Here is a 22,116-nt window from a genome sequence, read left to right on the forward strand (position 1 = left end):
AAGTGCACTCTGAAGCTGCCTGAGCTAAAGCTCAAAGACTTCAGCAAGATGCCCTGTGGCAGTCCAGGGAATGGGAGAGAGAATATTGGGCATTCCCTCTTTCTACTTTTTATATCTTACCTTCTTTTTTCTTTCTCCCAGGTTCTTCCGGTTTAGGCTCAGCTAGCAGCATCCAGGCAGCTGTTCGGCAGCTGGAGGCTGAGGCTGATGCCATTATACAAATGGTACGTGAGGGTCAAAGGGCGCGGAGACAGCAACAAGCAGCAACGGTTAGCATGATGCCTGTGGCCCCTCATTCATTTGTCTCTCTCCCCTCCCCCACCACATCATCAGTGGGGTTTCACTGCCCTTACCATGTATGCTTTTGCATTAAGTTTGCTATATGAATGCTTCTGGACAACAGGGTTACTATCTGTTGTTTTCTCTACTGTTTGTTCATTGTTTTGGATTGATATGATTTAAAGCTTGGCCATCATACCCCACTCCCAGCTATCCAGTCAACAGTGGCGCTTTTGCAAACTGCATAATGCTTAGTGTCTGGGTTCTGAGGGGATGTGGGATGAAGATTTTTTCAGTCTCATGGAATAATGCAAGTACATCAGGAATCCTGCCCTTGAAATTCCCCCAAGCTTGGTATACATCCCATGCAGCCTCTTCTAGGCTATGGCTGGTCCGTCTACCCTGGCCTCTGCTTCTGTTCTCCATACTCTCTTGGTACCTTGGCACCTAGGCACTCAGGCACTTTTAGGAAGAAACCTTCAGGTTCCTAGATAGCCAACTCCTTGTTGGGATCCCAGCACAGAGTGGCTACGGGAAAAGCCTGGCATCATGTATGTATGCTGTGGCACATTCTCATTGTTTTCTTGTCCTTGCAACATGCAAGTCACCTTCCCAAGATCCAGGAAATAAAGGTATCCTGAGGCCTGGTTTTTCTTTGTATATGATTACTACTACACAGTATGATTTCATTGAGCATGCTGAGAACATTGTAGAATTTGAGGGCTGTGACTCCCAACAGGGTAGAAAGGAAAAACTATTATTCTGGAGTGTCTTCTGCCCCATCTTTCCCATACCCAAAAGGACAGATGTTGGCTTTGTGAATAGTCTCACCCATCAGAGGTTGTCCCTTATTTCCCCTTTTCTGAACAAACAGAAACAGAGAGCCAAACCTATAGTCTGCTCACCTGAGTTTTATATGTGTGTGTGTGTGTGTGTGTGTGTGTATACACATACATACACACACACACACACACACACACACACACACACACACACACACACACGTAATCTGTCCCCAGAAAAAGTCTTCAAGTTTGTATCCAGAAGGCTGGTGTCTGACTTAGACATAGGTCTGGAGTAAGAGTGGAGGCATTACAGGCATCCAGGGAGTTTTTTGGAAAAGTTTGCTAGCTCAGGGTGGAGGGCAGCAAAGGAGGTGGGAAGGCCATTCTTTTGTTCTAGAAAGCTACAGAGTGTTTTGACCAGATAAAGGAAGCTTTATCTTTACAAGCTTTACAAGCTTATGATGTGTGAGAAGGGGTAGAGCCAGCCTCTAGCTTCTCCCTGAGGAAAGCAGAGTTGCACCCTTTTATGTGACTTTGTCTCCCTTTTATCCAGTCGGAGTCAAGCCAGTCAGAGGCCTCTGTCCGGAGGGAGGAGTCACCCATGGATGTGGACCAGCCATCTCCCAGTGCTCAGGATACTCAGTCTATTGGTCAGTACTACTTCCTATTTCCAGTGCAGCGAAAGAGAGAACTGGTCTTCATGGAATGTCTGCTGGATCCCTTGCTCTCTACATACATAAGCTCAGTGTTTTCCAGTTTATTCCAGTGAACGCTGGTTTTTGTAAATGTTAATAGGCGCTTACCAACCAAGATCACTGTCCCCACCTCACCCTTTTCGGAGATTTGTAGCATACACACTATAGTTCCTATAGTAAAGAAACTGTGATGTGGTAATGTTAGATGTGGAGACACAGCGTATGTTTGAGTTGTGGCTACCCCATTTACTGCCTCTGGGACTTGAAGCAAACCTCTCTTAGCTTCAGTTTCCATGTTTAAAATAGGAGTGTTCGTAGTTAGGATTGAACAAGTTAACACATGTGCATATATATAGCACTTAAAGCAGAACCTGGCACACAGTGGATGCTATTAGTAGCAGCATTTCTCAAAGTTAATTGTACGTAGAATAGTTTCTGATGCCCTCTTAACACATTTCTGTAGAATAGTGTTGGCATAGGACATCCATTTTTGAAATATATTAAATCATTTAATAATCCATAGGTTCTCTGAGAGCTAATGAGGCAATGAGTAAACCAGCACTGTCTGGTAGAACTTCACTAGTCACTAGTCACATGTGGCTTTTGAGCACTGAAAATGTGGCTATCGCAGCTGAGGAACCAAAATTTTTATGGTATTAATTGTATTTGATTTAAATTTAAATGTCATCCAGTGTAGGACTAGAGCTTGCTTTCAGATGTTGCTCAGTATTGCTTAGTAGCCAGTGGGCCAGTTTACTTGATCTGTCTAATGGCCTGCACATTTGGTCTGGGAAAAAAGCTAAATGAAGGAAAAAAACCTCAAAGGCTTTCTGTCTCTCCTCTGGCCTGTAGGCTCAGATGGAACCCTACAAGGGGAGAAGGAGAAGGAGGAGAGGCCACCTGAGTTACCCCTGCTCAGTGAGCAGCTGAGCTTGGACGAGCTGTGGGACATGCTGGGAGAGTGTCTAAAGGAACTGGAGGAATCCCATGACCAGCATGCGGTGCTAGGTGAGTTGTGGCCTTTGGGCCAAGGTCCCAACCCACTGATCTGCTCTGGGGCCCTCTCTGCCCACTTAATTTGCTTCCTTCCAGATCACCCCTCTCTCTCACTGTCTCTGTAATGAGAATTCAAAGAAGAGGTGTTTTTTCTCTCACTTCAGTATTAGAAAAAAAGATTTGCCTTCTCTTTTAGTAGCTAGTATCTTTTCACTTTTTAGACCAGGGGAATCTTTATAACTGGTTGCCTATTCCATTTTTCTTTAGTTTCAAGGAAGCTCAGACTTCCTCTGTGGCTTCATTTTTCTTTGCTACCATTGTATTTGTCCTATATTTTTCATTATTTCTTCTTCCATATTGTGCTTCTGTAATTTGATTATGAAGGAGAAGAGGTTTGTATGTTGAAGTTTCTAAAGTAAAATATCATTTCCCTGTCATTCCTACCCCCAGTGCTACAGCCTGCCGTCGAGGCCTTCTTTCTGGTCCATGCCACAGAGCGGGAGAGCAAGCCTCCTGTTAGAGACACCCGTGAGAGCCAGCTGGCACACATCAAGGACGAGCCTCCTCCACTCTCCCCTGCCCCCTTAACCCCAGCTACTCCTTCCTCCCTTGACCCATTCTTCTCTAGGGAGCCCTCGTCTATGCACATCTCCTCAAGCCTGCCCCCTGACACACAGAAGTTCCTTCGCTTTGCAGGTACAGGGAGCTCTTAGCCCCCCCCCCCCAGTAAAGAAGGCTTCATTTTTTACAGAGTCATTTCATACACTTTGTTCTTAGCTGTTTCGTGGGAGAGAGAACGTGTGTGAGTGAGTGTGTGTGTGTGGCGGGGTGGGGGGGTGGAGTGAGGGAGAGAGAATGAAGCTAGTGATATAGGGACTGGGTCTGAAAGCCCTTTTGAGCCACACTGTCTTTTTTTCCCTGAAACACAAAAGAGAGTTGCTGTCTGGTTGGCTGTCATGTAGTCTTCTGGGAGCCAAGATGTGCTGATTTTTGCTACCCTTTCTCCCCTCAGAGACTCACCGCACTGTGTTAAACCAGATCCTACGGCAGTCCACCACCCACCTCGCTGATGGGCCTTTTGCTGTCCTGGTAGACTACATTCGTGTCCTCGACTTTGATGTCAAGCGCAAGTATGTGCCCTGGGGGCTGTGGGATGGGAACTTTTCAAATGGTTATCTCCCCTCCCAGAAAGGAGCCAGAATTCCTCCTGAAGGAGTGTTTTAAGGGAAAAGAAGTTTCCCTTGGTGGCAGCCCTTGGAATGGTACTAGACGGGAGGGAGGAGGGTCATCTGTGCCACTGACAGTCATTATACCTAAATACTCCCTGGCTTTCTCCATTCTTCATCAGAGAAATGCAAGCCTTTGTTTAATCACATGACTTCTAAAGTTCCATTCCATTCTTTGGGGTCATAGAGGAGGTGCGGCGGGGAGCCATAGTACACTTACAGCAGGGCTCGGGGGCAGCAGGGGCTCCACAGCACTCCTGACATCCCTACCCTTCTCTTCTTTTCTGTGCATCTACACATATTTACCTGCTTGTTGCAGATACTCTGTGCCACAATCTCTGTGGGCCTTTATTCGGTAGAGATGGAAAAATTTAGAGTTGGTAATGAATGACCTGCCTCTCCCAACTACTGGACACTTTCAGGTTCCCCTGGGGAACAGATGCTTGGAAGATGGAAGGAGCATCATTGTAGGTCTTCATCCTAATCAAGCAAACAGAAGTTTGCTCTGCCACCCCCAATCCTATTTTCCTTCCTTCCCTTCCTCCCAAGATATTTCCGCCAAGAGCTAGAACGTTTGGATGAGGGACTCCGGAAAGAAGACATGGCTGTGCATGTCCGTCGTGATCATGTGTTTGAAGACTCCTATCGTGAACTGCACCGGAAATCCCCTGAAGAAATGAAGAATCGATTGTAAGAGCCCAGAACAGAGAAAAGACAGGATGGGAGGGTGGAGGACCTTCCTACATGGTAGTGAAGGCTTACTCCAGTGCCAGGTGTGCAGGGGAACTCCAGAGGAATTCCAAATAGGAACCTGGTATAGATAATCTCACTGAGCTATCTCCTTGGGCTGGTCTCATGAGACTGGTCATCTACTGGCTAGCTGGCCCTTGGGCTGAGCTACCCAAAAATTCCCAGAGAGACAGAAGAGTCATTGGCGTTTACAAAGATAGACTTGATGGCTTCGCGGAGAGCTTTCTCTTATCATACTAGGAATGGGAAGCCTGCTAACCAAATGGTATCCTGGCTTGGGGGAGACCACACTTGCATGAGTGGCCCCTCACCAAATTGGTAATCTCTCACTGGTGATGCTGAAGCCATCTAGAAGAGATCAGCAGTTTGTAATACTAAGTGTCATGGAAGCCAGTGAGATGGTAGACCTGTTGGAGTGTTTTGATGCTCCAGAGCTCAGGAACTTGGTTCATCCTCTCCCTCGTGGCATGGGCTCACCATCCATGTTACCACATAGGAAGTCAGGAGTCTGAGACAGTCTGGGCCCTGCTCCTTCACCACCAGATCCTTACAGACATCATACTGAGCTCAGCCGTCTCCACCACCACTTGACAAATCCTCTCCCTGCTTTCCCTAAGTGGGGCCCTCATTTAAGCCTCTGTACCTTTCCTGGTACTGTTTTCTGGAATATTGATGAGCCTTTACTGATAATTCAGGACATCTTTTCTATCGATGCTTTTTTTGTCCCAGATCCCCACCCTTCCTCTGGGCTTTTCCTGGCACTCTGCATTCACCTCTGTTCTCTGAACCTGCACTCCCCAGCTGCTGCCTCACTCGCTCGCTCGCTCACTCGGGTCATGCTACATAAATGAACGGATTTGTCCTGGGCTTTCTGCACATCTGTTTCTGGTCTCTTATGCAGGTATATAGTGTTTGAAGGAGAAGAAGGGCAGGATGCTGGAGGGCTCCTGCGGGAGTGGTATATGATCATCTCTCGGGAGATGTTTAACCCTATGTATGCCTTGTTCCGTACCTCACCCGGTGATCGGGTCACCTACACCATCAACCCATCTTCCCACTGCAACCCCAACCACCTCAGCTACTTCAAGTTTGTTGGACGCATTGTGGCCAAAGCTGTATATGACAACCGCCTCCTGGAGTGCTATTTTACTCGGTCCTTCTACAAACACATCTTGGGCAAGTCTGTCAGGTGAGGAATGTGGCACAAGATCCACATTCTCACTTGACAGGTCCTTTTCTTGTGTCCCACCCCCGTACTTCCTCTCCTCCACCCTAACCCATGACCCAAATTGTGTTTTTCTAGATACACGGATATGGAGAGTGAAGATTACCACTTCTACCAGGGCTTGGTTTATCTGCTGGAAAATGATGTCTCCACACTAGGTTATGACCTCACCTTCAGCACTGAGGTAGGTAGAGAAATTTTGACCACAGCGCATCCTAGCTAATCAGGAGAAACCCACTGTGGGACTGTCCTGGAACTGGCACTGGATAATCTCTCGTGCTTCTGAGGAAGCATCTCGACTTCTTAAAGTCTCATGCCCCATTCCCCATCTAGCAGTGAGCAGTGGGTACTTGTATGAGACATCACAAACAGAAAAACCAGGATTTATAAAACAGTCCAGGGTGTTTCCTAATTTTCTCTTTATTTAAAAAAAAAAACTGTTCCAGTACAGTATTCTTCATCCCCAAAAGTAGTTCATTATACAGATAGATAAGAAAAACAAAATTTTTAAAAAGTTACTCTTCCTCCAAATTGTTTTCCATAAAGATTGTGCTGTGTCATGTTACACATGTTAATCATGCCTTTTTCCTTTTCACCATTGACAGTTTCCTTACTTTCAGCCTTTATGTGTTTTGGGGCCAAACCCTTGGCTTTTCCCTATTACAAAGTTATGCACTCATGAGAAACGACACTTTTTTATGACCTTGCTTCGTCTTTCTGCCCAGGACATGTCAAAAAGTTCAAGTATTCCTAGATACCTATATAAATCCCATCCTAGACCAAGCCTGATACAAATGATTGGTGTTTTGGGTGTTCTAGGTCCAAGAGTTTGGAGTCTGTGAAGTTCGTGACCTCAAACCCAATGGGGCCAACATCTTGGTAACAGAAGAGAATAAGAAGGAATATGTACACCTGGTGTGCCAGATGAGGATGACAGGTAGGGGTACATGTCCCTTAGACCCCTTATTCATATGGAAGAGGTCAGGCCTCAGTCATTTCACAGATGCTGTTTTTTCTCTTCCCCTATGCCAGCCACAACTGCCTTGCACAAAGAGTCCACAAACACCTGACCAAAAAATATTTCCCTTCATCCACCCTCGTTCAAGGGCCAGAAGCTGTGTTAGGTGAGGCAGGCAGACCATTCAGCATCCTTGTTGCAGCAGGAGCCAGATTGAGGATCTCTGACCTCTCACAGTTGTGTGAGTTTAGGTGCCACATGGCTTGTTGGTTCTCTCCCCAGGAGCCATCCGTAAACAGCTGGCAGCTTTCTTAGAAGGCTTCTATGAGATCATTCCAAAGCGCCTCATTTCTATCTTCACTGAGCAGGAGTTAGAGCTGCTCATATCAGGACTGCCCACAATCGACATTGATGATTTGAAATCCAACACTGAATACCACAAGTACCAGTCCAACTCTATTCAGGTGAGCTGCTGCTGGCATCCTTCCCCATATCCCTAAGCAGTGCTAGTTGGTATGACACCACATAAACCAGTACTCTTGGGGGCAAGGGGATATAGGTGACAACTTACTTATACCTAGCTCTTCATCCTTCTGGAACATGTTTTCAGAGGGTGTTCTTGCTCATCTTACGGAATGGAAGAACTGAAGCCCATTTCACAGAATGGACTTGCCTAAGATTCCAGATTTCATCCCCCTCACACTGGCTTCTTGTGTCCTTTCCCACAGATCCAGTGGTTCTGGAGAGCATTGCGTTCTTTCGACCAAGCTGACCGTGCCAAGTTCCTCCAGTTTGTCACAGGTACTTCCAAGGTGCCCTTGCAAGGCTTTGCTGCCCTTGAAGGCATGAATGGCATTCAGAAATTTCAGATCCATCGAGATGACAGGTCCACAGATCGCCTGCCTTCAGCTCACACATGGTAAGAGGAAGGGTTTGTTCTCCTTTTTAGTATTTTGACTGAGCTTGCATATTTGTTATTTCTAGACCCCTAATCAAGGGCAGGAACCCAAATCTGGCCCCAGCTGTGCTAGACCTGGAGTAGCTCATAATTTGGTGGTTTTATGGAAAAGGTGATGTTTGAGATGAGAAGCTGGCCCAGATTCACAGTGAGGCTGGGGAGACATTGAGGGTGAACACTGCCACATGAGAGCACAGTGTACTCCAGGGCTCAACTGGAGCAAGGAGTTGCAGGGAACAGAAGGCTTAAAGAGGTTGGATCAGCAGAGGCTGGATCACCAGTGACCCCCAAATGCCTCCTTGGAGCTTGCACATTAACCCATAGGTGAGGCTGTGGTGTCTAAGGAGTGACAGGGGTCAGATTTATGTTTTAGGTGCCTGATGGGTATCGGGGCCAGATTACAGAAGGGAAGACCAGGCTAGGACAAGATTTCAAGTCTGCAAGAGAAGAATAGGTTCCCTCAGGGAGGAGAGATCAGTGGGCACCATGGGAACACAGGGATTTGGTTATCTTTTGTCACAAACTGATCTTTCTTCTTTCTTTAGTTTTAATCAGCTGGACCTACCTGCCTATGAGAGCTTTGAGAAGCTCCGCCACATGCTACTATTGGCCATCCAGGAGTGCTCTGAAGGCTTTGGGCTGGCCTAATAAGGCCCCGCCCACCACTGTGGGGTTTTTCTACCATTGTTGGACCTGGGAATGGGGGGAAATGAAAACAAAAAAGAACCAGAAAGAAAATGTCAGAAACCAATAAATGAAATCCACCAACTCACCATGTGTGTGTCCCAGCTTCCCCATCTTCCCCAGCGCATACCCGTTCCCCCTCTCCTGCTCATTCTCTCTCCCTCTCCCCCTCTCCCTCACCTCCTCCCTGTTCCATGCCGTCCATGATCCCCAGCCCATGTGTTAAAAAGGCATTAGCCTTTGCAGGGACCTGTTTGTCCCAACTGTTTGAACAGTGTGCTCCTCAGATTCTGTGTTCAGAAGGATTTGCTGCATTGAGACTTGAAACCTTTGGATAGGGGAAAAATTATATATATATATATTTTTTTGTTCTGTTTGCATTTCTTAATTTGTGCTTGGAATGTGTTGATGTGCACAGCTAATGATTCAATGCGAGACAAGATTGGCGTCTGTGTTGTGGAGGTTTCAAATAAAGAGCACTCTTCATAACTCACTTTTCACAACAGAGTTTTTTTCAAACTTAAACAACTCTTGAACACATGCTAGACATCTGGAGAAAAGATGCAGATGGACTTTCCAGAAAAACCATCTCTGCTACCACCACTGGTGCATCTTTCTTCTTCAAAGTCGGTTTCCCCATTGTCAGGAGAGATCAGCAGCCACCAGGAATTGAGGGGAGCATTTTTTAGACTGGAATCTGCACTTGAGGGCGGTGATGGTGTTACAGTTTGCAGCCAAGGACAAAGCAGCACCTTGCTTGAGGGGAACAAACCAGCAGGTTGTAAGAAACATTCTGAGAACCCAACCAACAGTTCTATTTGATGAGCCTTTATAACAGCCTCAAGTGTAGAGCTCAGTTTAAAATTTTTATTTCATTTAATGTTCTAGTTTTTTTCCTAACAAATTTCAGTAAGCAAGCAAGCAATTTGACTAGCTCTCCAGAACAGTCTTCCTATCCGTTTTGGTTTTGTTTCATCTTCTGCCAGTCTGTTCACAGATCACCCAGTAGTCTCATGGTTTTTTACTCCATCCAGCAGTTAAAGCTGATCCAAGGACTTCAGTGGTTCCAGCTTTCAAAGAAAAAAACAAAGGTTTAGTTAGAAAAAATAACCCTAAGTGATGCTTGCTTTGTGTGCTTTTTCTCATTCTCTGAGGCTCTATTTTGTAGATTTTCTTCCTAACCTGATCCCCCCCCCACACACCTTGGTCCTAATGCAAATGGCTGCCAGACCTTTTCTCCCTTTTTTAAAATACTCATGCTCGCCTGTGCCTCATCCTGCTGACAACTGAGAAGACAGATGAACTGACCCTGTCCCTGCTATTGAACTTCTAGTCAAGGGGGAAGGAGACTGAGTAGTTCTGTGACAGATGTAGGAAGGGGTCCCTAGGTTCCAGAGCAGAAGTCCTTGACCTGGCCTGGAAGATCAGGGAAGACTTTCCACTGTCAGGCACTCATGAGTTGAATCCTGGCTGGGAGTAAAGATGAGGGGAGGGTCAAGGCAGTAGAAGTCCAGCTGATGGCACAGCTTGAGCAAAGGATGGTGGCCTGATGGGAGTCCAGCAGGGCTTTGAAATGAAAAGAATAAGCAGAGATATGGTAAAATTGATAAATAAGAACAGATTCCTTGAAAAAAAGTAGAAAAAACCTCTAACATTTAAATTTGAGAGGTATAGGGCTTGGGAGTTGGGTGTGGAAGCTGTGAGTACAGACGGAATGAATAACCCTGAAGAAAACTGAACCTAATTCAGTGGCATACTACAAAAATCTAACGTGTCCAAGCATGACATCCTTTGGGATATGTGTATGGTGTAATATTCATCACCTCAATGTCAGTCAAATAAGAAAAATTCTGTCAACTGATGCAAGGCATTTGCTAACAATTATTACTGGTAACTTACTTACCTTGATAAGATTGCCTCAAGACCAACAGCCAACATCACACAGGAAGCATAAGGTGGCCAATTACCACTATTAACACTTGTTATTCCAGTTCTAACCACTTCAATAAAGCAGAAAATAAGGTATAGCTACTGAGAAACTGCTAACCAAAGAGAACCAAAAGTTAGTAGCACTTAAAACAGTCCAGCAAGAGGACTGGTTATAATGAACAAAATACTCATGTAGATGTTGTCCCAACAAGTGTGAATAAACAATACGTACAATGGGATCCTGTGTAGCAGTAAAAATGTATTGCGTATATCAACATGCATAATCTCAATGGTAAGTATGAGACCTGTTTAAAAGTTACAAAACAATACTATACAGCATATGTACCAAGAGCATGAAAAACTATATCCATATGCATCAAGAGTGAAAATCCATGCATAAGTATGACAAAGTACTGCACAATTCAGGAGAAGCTGTGGGAGACAAAGAGAAGCAGTTCGGAAGAGGTAATCACAGAGCTTCAGCTACGTTGGTGATGTTTATTTCTTAGGCTCAGTGGTGCTAGACTCGTGGGTGTTCCTTATAATGCTATATACTATGATAACTTTATAACACACTTGAGATATTTCATAATAAATTTTTGAGATAGACTATTAAATTTCACAATGAATTTGAGGTAGGTAGCAGGGGAGTCAATAACAGGCCTAATTCTACATGAAGGCTGCTAGCATGACATGGTTAAACATGTCTCTTTTTGCCCGCGAGTAGTTCCCTCCACTGATCTGTGTATTTTGATGACCATGGGTTATCTCCTTATTAAAATAGTCCTCTTTTCTTATAATTAGGGTGATCATGTAATTTATCCAAAGTTGGAATATTTAAGAATAAAAAATTTAAGAATAAAAAGGTGCTATTAATAATTATGCAGGTCACAGGTGCAAACCAGATAAACTGGAATGTATGGTCCTATATTTAGGATGTGTATCGTCTAGGCTGGAGAAACAATTATTAACCATAATAAACGAAATTCCATTGAGCACTTACCATGTACTGACAGTACTGAGAAGGCCCTGCGTGAAGAGGAGGCAGGTGTTAGGAAAGTACAGGGGGCAGTGGGTACACAGAGACTTACCAGGCAGGGGTAGCAAGATTAAACATGTTCTCAAATACAAGCAATAACCAGTTAGAGAATGAACAAGAAACAGATTATCTTCACAACAATAATAAAATACCAAAGAATAACCTTAAGAAGGAGTGTTTAGGACTCATGAAAGAAAATGGCAAAACTCATGAGAAGCATAAAAGGCAAATAAATGGAGAGACATACTGTGTCCATTTGCATAAAAAGGCAAGTGTAGCTGGCTTCAAGACTTCGGGGGACAAACTGACATGCTAAACAAGATGCGAGTTGAAATAGGCAGACCTGACAGAATGGCCTCAGCCGTGAATACTCAGCATGTTGTGGTCTGTAGAGAAAAATGAAGCGCCAAAAGCCAGTTGTGGAAGAAATAGCTTTGTCAATGTTAAGGTTAGGAAACTTGCCTCAGTATTGGGAGGGTAAAAAATACAAATTTTGCCCTGCACTTCACACTAAATAAATTCCAAATGGGAGATTCAGGAGTGAAAACTATGAACTGATCTTTTAAAGCACAAAATGAAAATATGGGCAAATAATAACTGATCTGGGTTATGGAAAATCTAAGGCTAAAATCTACAAAGACATCATAATGGAAAATATATCATAATGATATATTTGACAACTAAAATGCTGGCAACACCATGAACAGAATTTTAAAAACATTGACAGTCTGGGGAGGGGGGAGAATGTCTCTAACAGGCAATGGGTTAATCCTTAAATTTACAATCACTTACAAATCACTAAGACTTATAAATCACTAAGAAACTTACAAATCACTAAGAAACAAACTCCCCAACAGAAAAATATGCAAGGATATGAAAAGGTGATTCACAAAAGAAGAAGAAATATAAATGAGCAATAAGTATATAAAAATGCTTACCTCTGTGATAATTATTATTACCTCTGTAATAATCAGAGATCCATTAAAAGCCCAGGGGAAACCACTTACCAAATTGAAATATATGATGGTTACCAGAGGGAAGGCATGGGGATGGGTTAAAAAGGTGATGGGGATTAAGAAGGACACTTGTGATGAGCACCGGGTGATGTATGGAATTTTGAATCACTATATTGTACACCTAAAACTAATATAACACAATGTTAACTAACTGGAATTAAAATTAAAAAATGTGTGTGTGTGTGTGTGTGTGTGAACACAGGTGGGAGAGAATGTGAAGAAAAAGGCACTGTTATACAGTGCTGAGAAATTGGCACCACCTTTCTGATGTGTAGTTTTGTAATGTCTACTGAGAAAGAGAAAAGCAGCCCCTAACTTCTGGGAGCTGGCCTGGTATTCACAGTTAGGCTTTGGTGTTCTTCTGTTGAACATAAACAATTTCACAGAGTATCAACATCCGAGAAGGCCATTCTGTAACCATGATGGATTAAGACAAAATTGAGACCACCTTGAAATCATGTCTGGACACAGACAAAACATCAGAGACATTATCTAAACCACAGAAATTAACTGAACATCCCCTATCCTGATTAATGAGTGGCTTTTTGTTTCTTAGCCAATTACAGCTTTAGCCTCTTTCTAGTCCTCTCTATAGAAAAGATACATTAGCACACCCAATCGTAAAACTACCCCCACTTCTGGATAGTATTCAACCTAGAGTAACACTTCACTTTGAATTGTCCCCAAATCACCTAACAAGCCCAAAACCTATGATACACCTTTTCTCTTACTGCGATACCCCGCAGTCCCCCATGCTGTGTGTTCCCCCCTCACTGCCAACTTTCTTGACTCAGGGCAGGTTCATGCTCCTGACCTTTGGCTGCTGGGGTACTGACACTGTGAAGAACCTTAAACTATACACAGTAAGGTGCCAACTGTCATGTATCCTATATTCCTGTTAATGCTTTTTAATATTTATAAATTCAGATGGAACCTGGCAGCCCAAACTCTTTGGCTTGCAGGCAGCAACCCGGTGTATGTGTGAGGGTGTGTGTGGGTGTGTGTTAATGTGAATGGTTTGGGGTGGACATATTTTCTCCAGGTCCCACAGTCTCCACAACTCTTTATTACACTCATGTCCTCCTGCTCTGTTCATTGAATGAACATTTATTGAGCATGTACTGTGTGTCAGGCTAGGGATGCAGCAGTGAACACATCAGACATAAATTCCTGCCACCATGAAGCTGACATTCTTATGGGTGAAGGCAGACAATAAATACGTCAGGGAGTGAGTGACATATTTTCTTTTCTGAAGAAAAATACACATAAAAAAGAGAGTTGAGGGGGGAGGCTATTGTAACTGGGGTGGTCAGAAGAAGGCCTCTCTGAAGAAATGACATTTAAGCTTAGAAGATCTGCGTGAAAGAAGCGAGGATATAAGCCATCAGAGGATCTCAAGGAATAATGTTCCAGACAGAGGGAACAGCTAGTGTAAAGGCTCAGAAGTGGAAATTTGCATGGTATCCAGGAGGACCAGGGTGGTTCTAGGTAATGGGAAGTGTCGTAGGTGTTGAGGTCAGAGAGATAGACAGGAGTCAGATCCCAGGCTTTTACTCTGAGGAAGGTGGGAACTACCAAAGGGCATTGTACAGAAGAGATGTGATGCAGACCTCTCCACTGCTTGTGAAGAGTAGGTGGGAGGGCCCAACGTGGTGGCCGGGGAAGCCTTAGAAGGCTGCCGAGGCCCTCTTCCAGGCAGTTCACAAGTTACGGGGGGGGGGGGTGCTCTGAAAAGAGTCCTTAATAGGTTTATTGTAGGCTTGTGTGAAACAAAGCATTGTAAAAGGGAAAGCGGGACTGAGGGCCTAAGGTGAGCCAGAGCCTCCTCTGGATGATGATGAGGATGGTGATGATGATGATGATGATGACGACGACGACAATGACGATGAGGACGAGGAGGACGAGGAGGACGAGGAGGAGGAGGAGGAGGATTTCCTTGTCTGTTTTTCACCGTGGGCGAGTATTTCTACAACTGAAAATAAATAGCCTAGTTCTAGTGGGCACGCCCTGCTCCCTCCCCTCCCAGACGTAATCCTTAGGAACCAGAGGCGTCCCACCCTGCCCGGCACAACGCCTGCAGGGAAGCCTCGCCCGGCTCCTCTTGGTTTGCCGGGGGCTTCCCCGATTTTAGTACTGAAAATGCCACCTCTCCGGCGAACCAGGACAGTTCGCCACTGACCCCAAGTTGGTCACCCTCCCCAAGTCGACAGGCTCCTCCGCCGTTGAGGGAGAAGGCTGGGCGGCAAGCCCCGCCCCAACGCTGGGCCTCCAGCCAATGGCGGAGCGGGACGTGGAGCCCAGGCGTGCTCTGCCCTGCAACCCCAGGGCCTGCCAGAAACCGCTCGGCCTGAGGCCCCACCCCGGAACCGCCTTCCCCTCCCCTTCCGGGAAAATCAGTGGGTGTGACCCTGGGTGTGTGTCACCGGACAACTTCCGGGAGGAGGCATTGTTACTGTGTTTGGGGAGATGGTGTGCGGTCTAACTGCAAGTGATCTGATCGTATGACTGTGTGCATTGCTGATTGTGCATGACCGAATGGGCTTGTGGGGGTTAACTGTGCATCTGTTGTTCCAGAAGTGGGTGTGTGACTGTGTGACCGCTCGCGTGGCCCGGATCCGGTGCCTTGAGTTATGGTGATTGTGTTGTTAAATAACGAAAATGTAACTTGAGTACATTTTAAAGATCTAATTGGCCTTATTAATCCATTCATGAATTGGGCAGCAACCCGTCTAGCAAGTAGAGGGGAGCTCCAAAGGGCTACAGAAAGGGGAAAGGTTTTTAAAGGCAGGACAAGGAAGTCATAAATAGAAAAAGGGATTATTTGGGGTGAGGTGACATCCTTTGTGGGAAAAGGGGTCTTTTTTTTTAAGATTTTATTTATTTATTTATTTGACAGAGAGAGACAGAGAAGGAACACAAGCAGGGGGAGTGGGAGAGGGAGAAGCAGGCTTCCTGCCGAGCAGGGAGCCCAATGCGGAGCTCGATCCCAGCTGGGATGATGACCTGAGCTGAAGGCAGACGCTTAATGACTGAGCCACCCAGGTGCCCCGAAAAGGGGTCTTATTAGGTGGATTACCTCACTTTCATTTTGGAATGGAGAGGGCCCATATGTGGCAGATTACTTTATTGGTGCTGGCCAGAAAATTCCTGACTGGCTGGTTAAGACTACATGTCTGGGGGAGGTTGAAACTACAATTAGGTTAGGTATTAAGCCCCATCTTGGTGACTTGGCCTACCATTAAGGGACTCCATGTGGGGCCAGTGGTTTTCTTTTTATTAATACCCCTCTTTTGATCCGACTCTCCACTTAATTTAGAGATGTGATCAAAATTTAAGGCGTTAGCGCTACTCCCAGCTACCACTCTGAAGGTCTCGCCATTTTCGTTGTTCTTTTTGTGTGGTATCCACAGGTCTTAACCTTTGTGATATTCTCAAGTCATGGTTTCAGGGTCACAATCTATAAGTCGGTCATTCTCTTAGTTCCTTTTCTGACACCCCAGTCCTAGGGAGATTGTTTGCTTGGAGGTGAGCAGCTACAAACATGCATTTAAAGCTCTTGAAAGAACACAATGCATCAGGGAGATTATTGTGATTATAACGACCAGGATAACTTCCAGTGTTTGGAATGCATTTTGGAGCGATGGTCCCCAAGACCTAAACCAATCAAAAGCAAATAAGTCAAAGAAAGACACTGCTGAAGGAGTCTCCTTTTTTAAGCCAAGTGCCTTGCTCAGCGATCTTACGTAATTGTTTCGACTTCCCCAGAAGTGTTAATCCAAGTTCAGCAGGTGGTGTTGGCCACAGCACAGACACCTCCTTACTCAGCAAAAGTCAAGGGCTATCCTTATTATCAAGAACTACTTTGGCCAGAGAGTCTACGGATCTTTTGGGAGCAACTATTGTCTTAGCGACAGAATCTGCAATACCTTCAAGAGTTAAGGAAGGGTTCGTGATCATAGCTTCATTTACATTTATTCCTCCCCAGGGAGGTGGGGCCCTGGTTCAGTGAATTCTGAGTCATGAAAGGCTCCTGGGAAGTCCTTTCTAACTCAATGATGTAAATACAGGGGAACCGACCAACGAGGTGTCTTAGTTCCTTTGGGGAAAGTTGGGAGCACCTTTAGATAAGCTAAAAGGCATTGTCAGGTTAGGTGCCGGCCATCTAGGCATTCATAGACCCATAGAGAATGACAGAGACAAAGATAAACCCTGTCAGGGCACAGACCATTCCCATTAGGGTGGTCCTGTTAATGGACTCATTCACAGGGATTGCTGCATTTATTCATTCAAGCCAGTAGTCAGTCAGGTTTTCAGTGCATATGGGAACAGAATCCCTGAGACTGAAATAGTCCATCTAAACGCCAAAGATGGGTGCTGCTGGGGAGAACTCATTGAGTAGGGGGCAGATCTGATCTAGATAATCATGGGAACGTGGGAGTGCAAATGGACTAAGATTTATGTAGATAGTTGTGTGGAATTGGGGATGTATAGCTACACTTGGAGAGAGGTAAAAGCAAGGCACTGGATGTTCTGGCCATAAGAGTTGAACTCAGTAAAAGACTTCTAAGGGTGGGGAGAAATCGGTCACAGGGAGGATGAGGGGATCTCGAGCATCATGGGTAGATTGCTATGTTGGATGACAAATCCAGCAGTCTGAAAGATTACCCCCTTCTTAGCAATGACGTAGGAGATAACAGGGGAGGGCATTATGTTTCAGGCCAATGCCAGTAAAGGAAAGGGAATAAAGGAGAAAGGGCTTCATGTTTAAAGTATGAAGTCTTGATCTGATGTCTTTTTTTGCTTGTTTGTTTGCTTGTTTTTCCTTATATTTTGATCTGATGCCTTGAGCAGGAGTGGTCTACCCCAATGTCAGCTACTTCTCTTCCTTGTCAGTTTGATTTGGAGGCCTCCAGTGCCTGCCCAGGATCAGCTGTCAGATGGAGCCTTCTTTAGCTGTGAGATGTGTACCCAAGGCTCAGTTCCTTCTAGTTCTGCAGCAGTGTCAGTGGTCAGGAGCACTTAGTAAGGCCCTTTCCAGTGGGGCTGTCTTACTCTGATGACATTTCCAGATTACCCAGTCACCAGGCTCTAGACTGTGACCAATAAGGATCCTTTGAATTGGAATATGGACAAGCTTCTTGAACCTGTTGATAGGTTTGAGCATAAGACATTAAGGACTTACAGTAGCTGGTCATACTCGTTTGAGATCAGGAATCAGCAGAAGGTTTGTGCCACTGGACATTGGTCTACTGGTGACTATCTCGTATGGAGTGAGTTTATGATTTCCAAAGAGGGTGCTACGAAGAGTCAGCAAGAGCAAAGATGGTACCTAAGGCCAAGGGAGTCTGCTGGTTTCAGCAAGTTTAGATATCTTAAGTTTGAGGATCTCATTAGTCCTCCCGACATTGCCTGATGATTGAGGGTGATAGGACCGTGATAATTCCAAGAAGTTTGCGAGGTTCTGTGTTAAACCTTGTATGGTTGGCCCAACAAAGTGGGTACCTCCATCACTGGAGATCATGGAAGGTATAACCCAAGTGAAAAATGCATTAAACAGTTTCTTTGCCACTGTGAGGGCATCAGCCCTGTGGCCAGGGCACACTTCAGTCCATCTGGAAAACATACATACAGTAACAAGAACATATTGATACTTCATACTAAGTGGCTGTTGAATGACATCCAGCTGCAGGTGTTCAGAGGGTCCAGAGGAAGGGAACAAAAACACTTTTTCCCATATTATGGACCTGACAAATCAGACATTGGTGATAAACTGTTTTTGCAATTTTACAGAAGTCTCCCCGCTGATGTCTATTTATAATTTGAGTCATCTCAAATGCACCACAGTAGGTGAAGGAATGTAAAAACTGAAAAATGGGGTTTGCCAGGGAGCCGGGAAGAACCAAGTAGCCATCTGGGGTTTCCCATAGCTCTGGTTGTTCATTTAATTTACAACTATTGTTTGCCCATCTCAATTTCTCTTCTTCTGACTGCTGCCCTGTTGTAAGGATATCAGGATGGCAAAAGTCTGGCATGGAGGGCAGCCTGGTAAAAGTCTGGCAGAAGCAGAATGGACTGAAATTGCCTTTGCATGGGAGTAAGCCAGGGCATTCCCCTGATACTCGGATCCAGTCGTTTTAGTGTGAGCCTCCATTTTAATGACAGCAATTTCAGAAGGTAGCAACTAGCAATAAGAAGGTCATTTGCTTGCTGCCCACCTTTGATTGGGGTCCCAGAGGATGTAAGAAAACTCCTTTGTTTCCATAACATTCCCAAATCCTGGACAACCCCAAAGACATGCTGGTTGTCAGTACGAATATTAACAGTTTGTCCTGATGACCGGCATGCTCTGGTAAGGGCACAGAGCTCTGCTCTTTGGGCTGATTTCGCTTGTGGGGGTTTCCCCTTTCGAGTAGTTCATATTGGATAGTAATAGTATAACCAGCTTGGAGATTCCCTTGTTCTTGTCTACAGTATGACCTGCCAACAAACAAGGTTAAATCAGGAAGAGTTAAAAGGGTGTCTCATAAATCAGGGCACAGTGTCGTGAAATGGGATGTTACCACCTCACTGTCAAGGGGCTCGCCTTCATTGCGCAGGTGTGGTAATGTTGCCAGATCGAGGATGTTGCAGTGTTTTAAGATGTAGACGAGGTAGTGAAAGCAGAAGGTAGGAGATTGCTCCGCTCGCGGAGAAGATGGTTTAGTCAATTCAGAGTTAAGAAAACTTTGGGCACAATGAGGAGGTTGTAAATAGACGCTATTTTCTGGAGTTAGATCTGCCGAGGCTTCTATTAACTTGGCATCTGCAGCTATAGCCTTGAGATTGCTGGGATAGTTAACTAATTAGAATTTAAATAAAAATCTTGAAAGAAAAAAAAAGAGACTGCTGGGATAGGCACAAGCAAGTGAACCAAGTTATGTGCTATAATAAGCAATAGGCATATGTTCGTTACCACGTTCTTGCGTGAGCATTCCCAGGGCTTGATTATCCATCCCTTTCTTGTACAAATAAGGAGAAAACTTTTGAATAGTCAGGTAGCCCTAAGGCAGGCAGTTCTTACAGTACTTATTTTAGGTTTTTGAAGGCCTGCTCACGTTTATCTTCCCAAGGAAGGGTCTCAGGGCCTGAAATGTTCCTACAGTGGAGAAGCTAACAGACAAAAATTAGGGAGCCCACAGTCTGCAATTGCCAGTCAAGCCCAGAAACCCACGAAGCTGTTGCTTGTGGGCCTAGGAAATCCCCGGGTTACTTTAATTCTTTTTGGAAAGAGCTGGATTCCCCCAACGCTTAGATTATGACTTAGGTAATGAACAGAATTGAAAGACAATTGCCATTTTTCCTCAGAGACTTTATGTCCTTTTGCAGCTAACTGTTGTAGCAGATAAATGGAATCCTGTATGGACGCCTCTTTGGTAACTGAGCACAGCAACAAATCATCTACATATCGTAAAAAGCTTGATTTCCTGGGGAATTGGAAGGTACTTAAATCTTGGTGGAGCACTTGGGAGAAATAAGAAGGGGCCTCGGTGAGCCCTCGAGGCATAACTGTCCAGGTATATTGTCGATTGTTCCAAGTAAAGGCTAATAGATATTGGCTGTTGGGGTCTACAGGGTTGCTTAAAGATGCTGAACAAAGGTCTACAGCAGTGAGCCAGCTGAGTCTGGTGGGACTTACGACAGAAAGGTGTTCAGGTTGGGACAACTGAGAAATGGGGAATAACTATCTTATTAATAGCTCTCCAATCCTGGACAAATCACCATCCCCACCCATTAGGTTTAGGGCCCCATGGGCGTGTTACAGGGGCTGGTACAGGGAATGATTAGCCCCTGAGTGAGTAGGTCTTACACTATGGGTGTGAGGCCTTGTTTGGCCTCAGACTTTAATGGATATTGAGGCAGTTTAGGAAGTGGCATTTCAAGAAAAATTTGCATAGGATCCTTGAGGACAATCACTTTGCCAGTGTCCCAGGTGATTACAGCTGAGACATCATCCATCCTTGAGCCAGTGTCTTGATGCTGAACCCCTGGGAGGGTGCAATCTGAGAGGCCCAGGTGCTATTTTAGGTCTCTGGCCTTGGAGCTGTTGTAACTGTAAGGCTAATACCTTGGCAGCTTATTGTTTGTGGTCTCGCTCTAGGGTTCTTCCAGAATGCTCAGCTATGGTCATAAGTTTGGTCAGTCCAGTGGCCTCCCATCCTGTTTTCTGTATTTTTATCAATCCGGTAATTTCAGGAGATAATCCATTTACAAATAGAGCAGCTAGACCAGGTTGGGTGACCTTATCTACTGTACAGAACCCCAAATGCTGTAGAGGATTTAAAGTCTGCCACAGATTCACCTTGTTTTTGTTTCCAAGTTTGTATAGTAGACCGATCAGTGTGGGTGACGAAGACCCTAGGAATGGCTTGTAAGGGTTCAGGTGCTGTTTAGTGAGCTTCTTCTGGTCTTTGAGACATTGAAGATCGAGGATCTCGAATATCATCCCTGGGATTTTGCCATCTTGCTTCCTGCATCCATTTTGGGGCTTTACCGGGTCCTACCAACATGTGTCCACGCTGAAGAATATCTGGCAGCCTGGAGTTATAGGCCCCAATAATGACTAAAAATTCTTCAAAAAACTTTGGGGTTTCCTCCCTAGGTTTAGAAATTCTTTAACTGTGGTCCTTAATTCAGTCTTTGACCAAGGGCAAAAGATACCTGAGGATGTCCATCTGCAACCTCAGGTAGTTTTATTTTAAAGGATAATTGTTTAATAGTCCTTTCAGAGTGGACAAGCAATTCAGACAGTGAATTAGTAAAACATGACTGCTCAAGGAAAGAAGGACAGAGGGGAGCAGAAGGGGCCACATCACTCTTACCGTGCTTGAATTTACATAACCTCTTGTGCCTTTAATGTTTCACTAGCCTCCTGTGATGAATCTCTTAATGAAGCTCTTTCAGAATCTTGAAGTCTTTTGGAGCCTTCTGCCTACCAATTAAAATAGGTGTCTCATTCTGTTTGTTTAATTTGGGATCCCTTGCCTTCAAGTACACATCATAAATGAACAATCTTGTCTAATTGGAACATTCCCCACAATGGCCTTTGTAATTCTAGGGTGCTTTTAGGAAGATTTTGCCCTTTTACTAGGTATCTATCTGCAACCTCAGGGACTATAGTTTTTAGACATAAGCAAGTGTTCCTGAAGGTGGCGCACTCAACTCTTTGAATTTAAAGGATCTTATTTCTTTTAGCTAGACCTTTGGGCTTCTCAGAGCAAACCAATACCTAAGAGGGACACGCCAAGGGATTGGGAATTGTAGGGTGTTTTACAGGGTACCTTGTCGGACAGAAATTTTCTTAAGGTCGGCAAATGTCACTCTATACTGTTCTCGGACCAACTTATGCTACGTGGCAGTTTTCCTGAGGTGGCAAGTGCTCTTAAGTCTTTAAATGCTTGACCCATGCCCATCAACGTTTGTGGATTAAAAAAAGGAGGGGGTTATTTATTTATTTATTTATTTATTTATTAGAGAGAGAGAGAGAATGAACAGGGGGAGGAGCAGAGAGAGAGGGAAAAGCAGACTCCCCGCTGAGCG

The 22,116-nt window shown here is 44.8% G+C and overlaps 1 protein-coding gene and 1 pseudogene across 13 annotated transcripts in view; one reads left to right on the forward strand and one right to left on the reverse strand.

Moving 5' to 3' along the window:
* Positions 1–9,045, forward strand: part of HUWE1 (HECT, UBA and WWE domain containing E3 ubiquitin protein ligase 1) — a 162,405-nt gene extending 153,360 nt beyond the window's left edge. For 12 of the 13 annotated variants that reach the window (XM_045799347.2, XM_045799346.2, XM_045799350.2 and 9 more), the window contains 12 exons: positions 142–269; positions 1,618–1,714; positions 2,612–2,767; positions 3,206–3,451; positions 3,768–3,885; positions 4,531–4,671; positions 5,633–5,920; positions 6,035–6,140; positions 6,776–6,893; positions 7,197–7,378; positions 7,643–7,833; positions 8,418–9,045. In XM_045799347.2, coding sequence (XP_045655303.1) covers positions 142–269; positions 1,618–1,714; positions 2,612–2,767; positions 3,206–3,451; positions 3,768–3,885; positions 4,531–4,671; positions 5,633–5,920; positions 6,035–6,140; positions 6,776–6,893; positions 7,197–7,378; positions 7,643–7,833; positions 8,418–8,520 — 1,874 coding nt within the window. In that variant the 3' untranslated portion in view covers positions 8,521–9,045. The remainder of the gene's footprint in view (positions 1–141; positions 270–1,617; positions 1,715–2,611; positions 2,768–3,205; positions 3,452–3,767; positions 3,886–4,530; positions 4,672–5,632; positions 5,921–6,034; positions 6,141–6,775; positions 6,894–7,196; positions 7,379–7,642; positions 7,834–8,417) is intronic. The other variant, XM_045799352.2, reaches the window with a different exon arrangement.
* A 7,173-nt stretch (positions 9,046–16,218) lies between these two features.
* Positions 16,219–17,735, reverse strand: LOC148106950 (endogenous retrovirus group V member 1 Env polyprotein-like; annotated as a pseudogene).
* Between the last annotated feature and the right edge of the window lie 4,381 nt (positions 17,736–22,116).

The sequence above is a fragment of the Ursus americanus genome, chromosome X (assembly GCF_024610735.1).
Source record: "Ursus americanus isolate L20-20 chromosome X, mUrsAme1.1.p, whole genome shotgun sequence".
Taxonomy (NCBI): Eukaryota; Metazoa; Chordata; class Mammalia; order Carnivora; family Ursidae; genus Ursus; species Ursus americanus.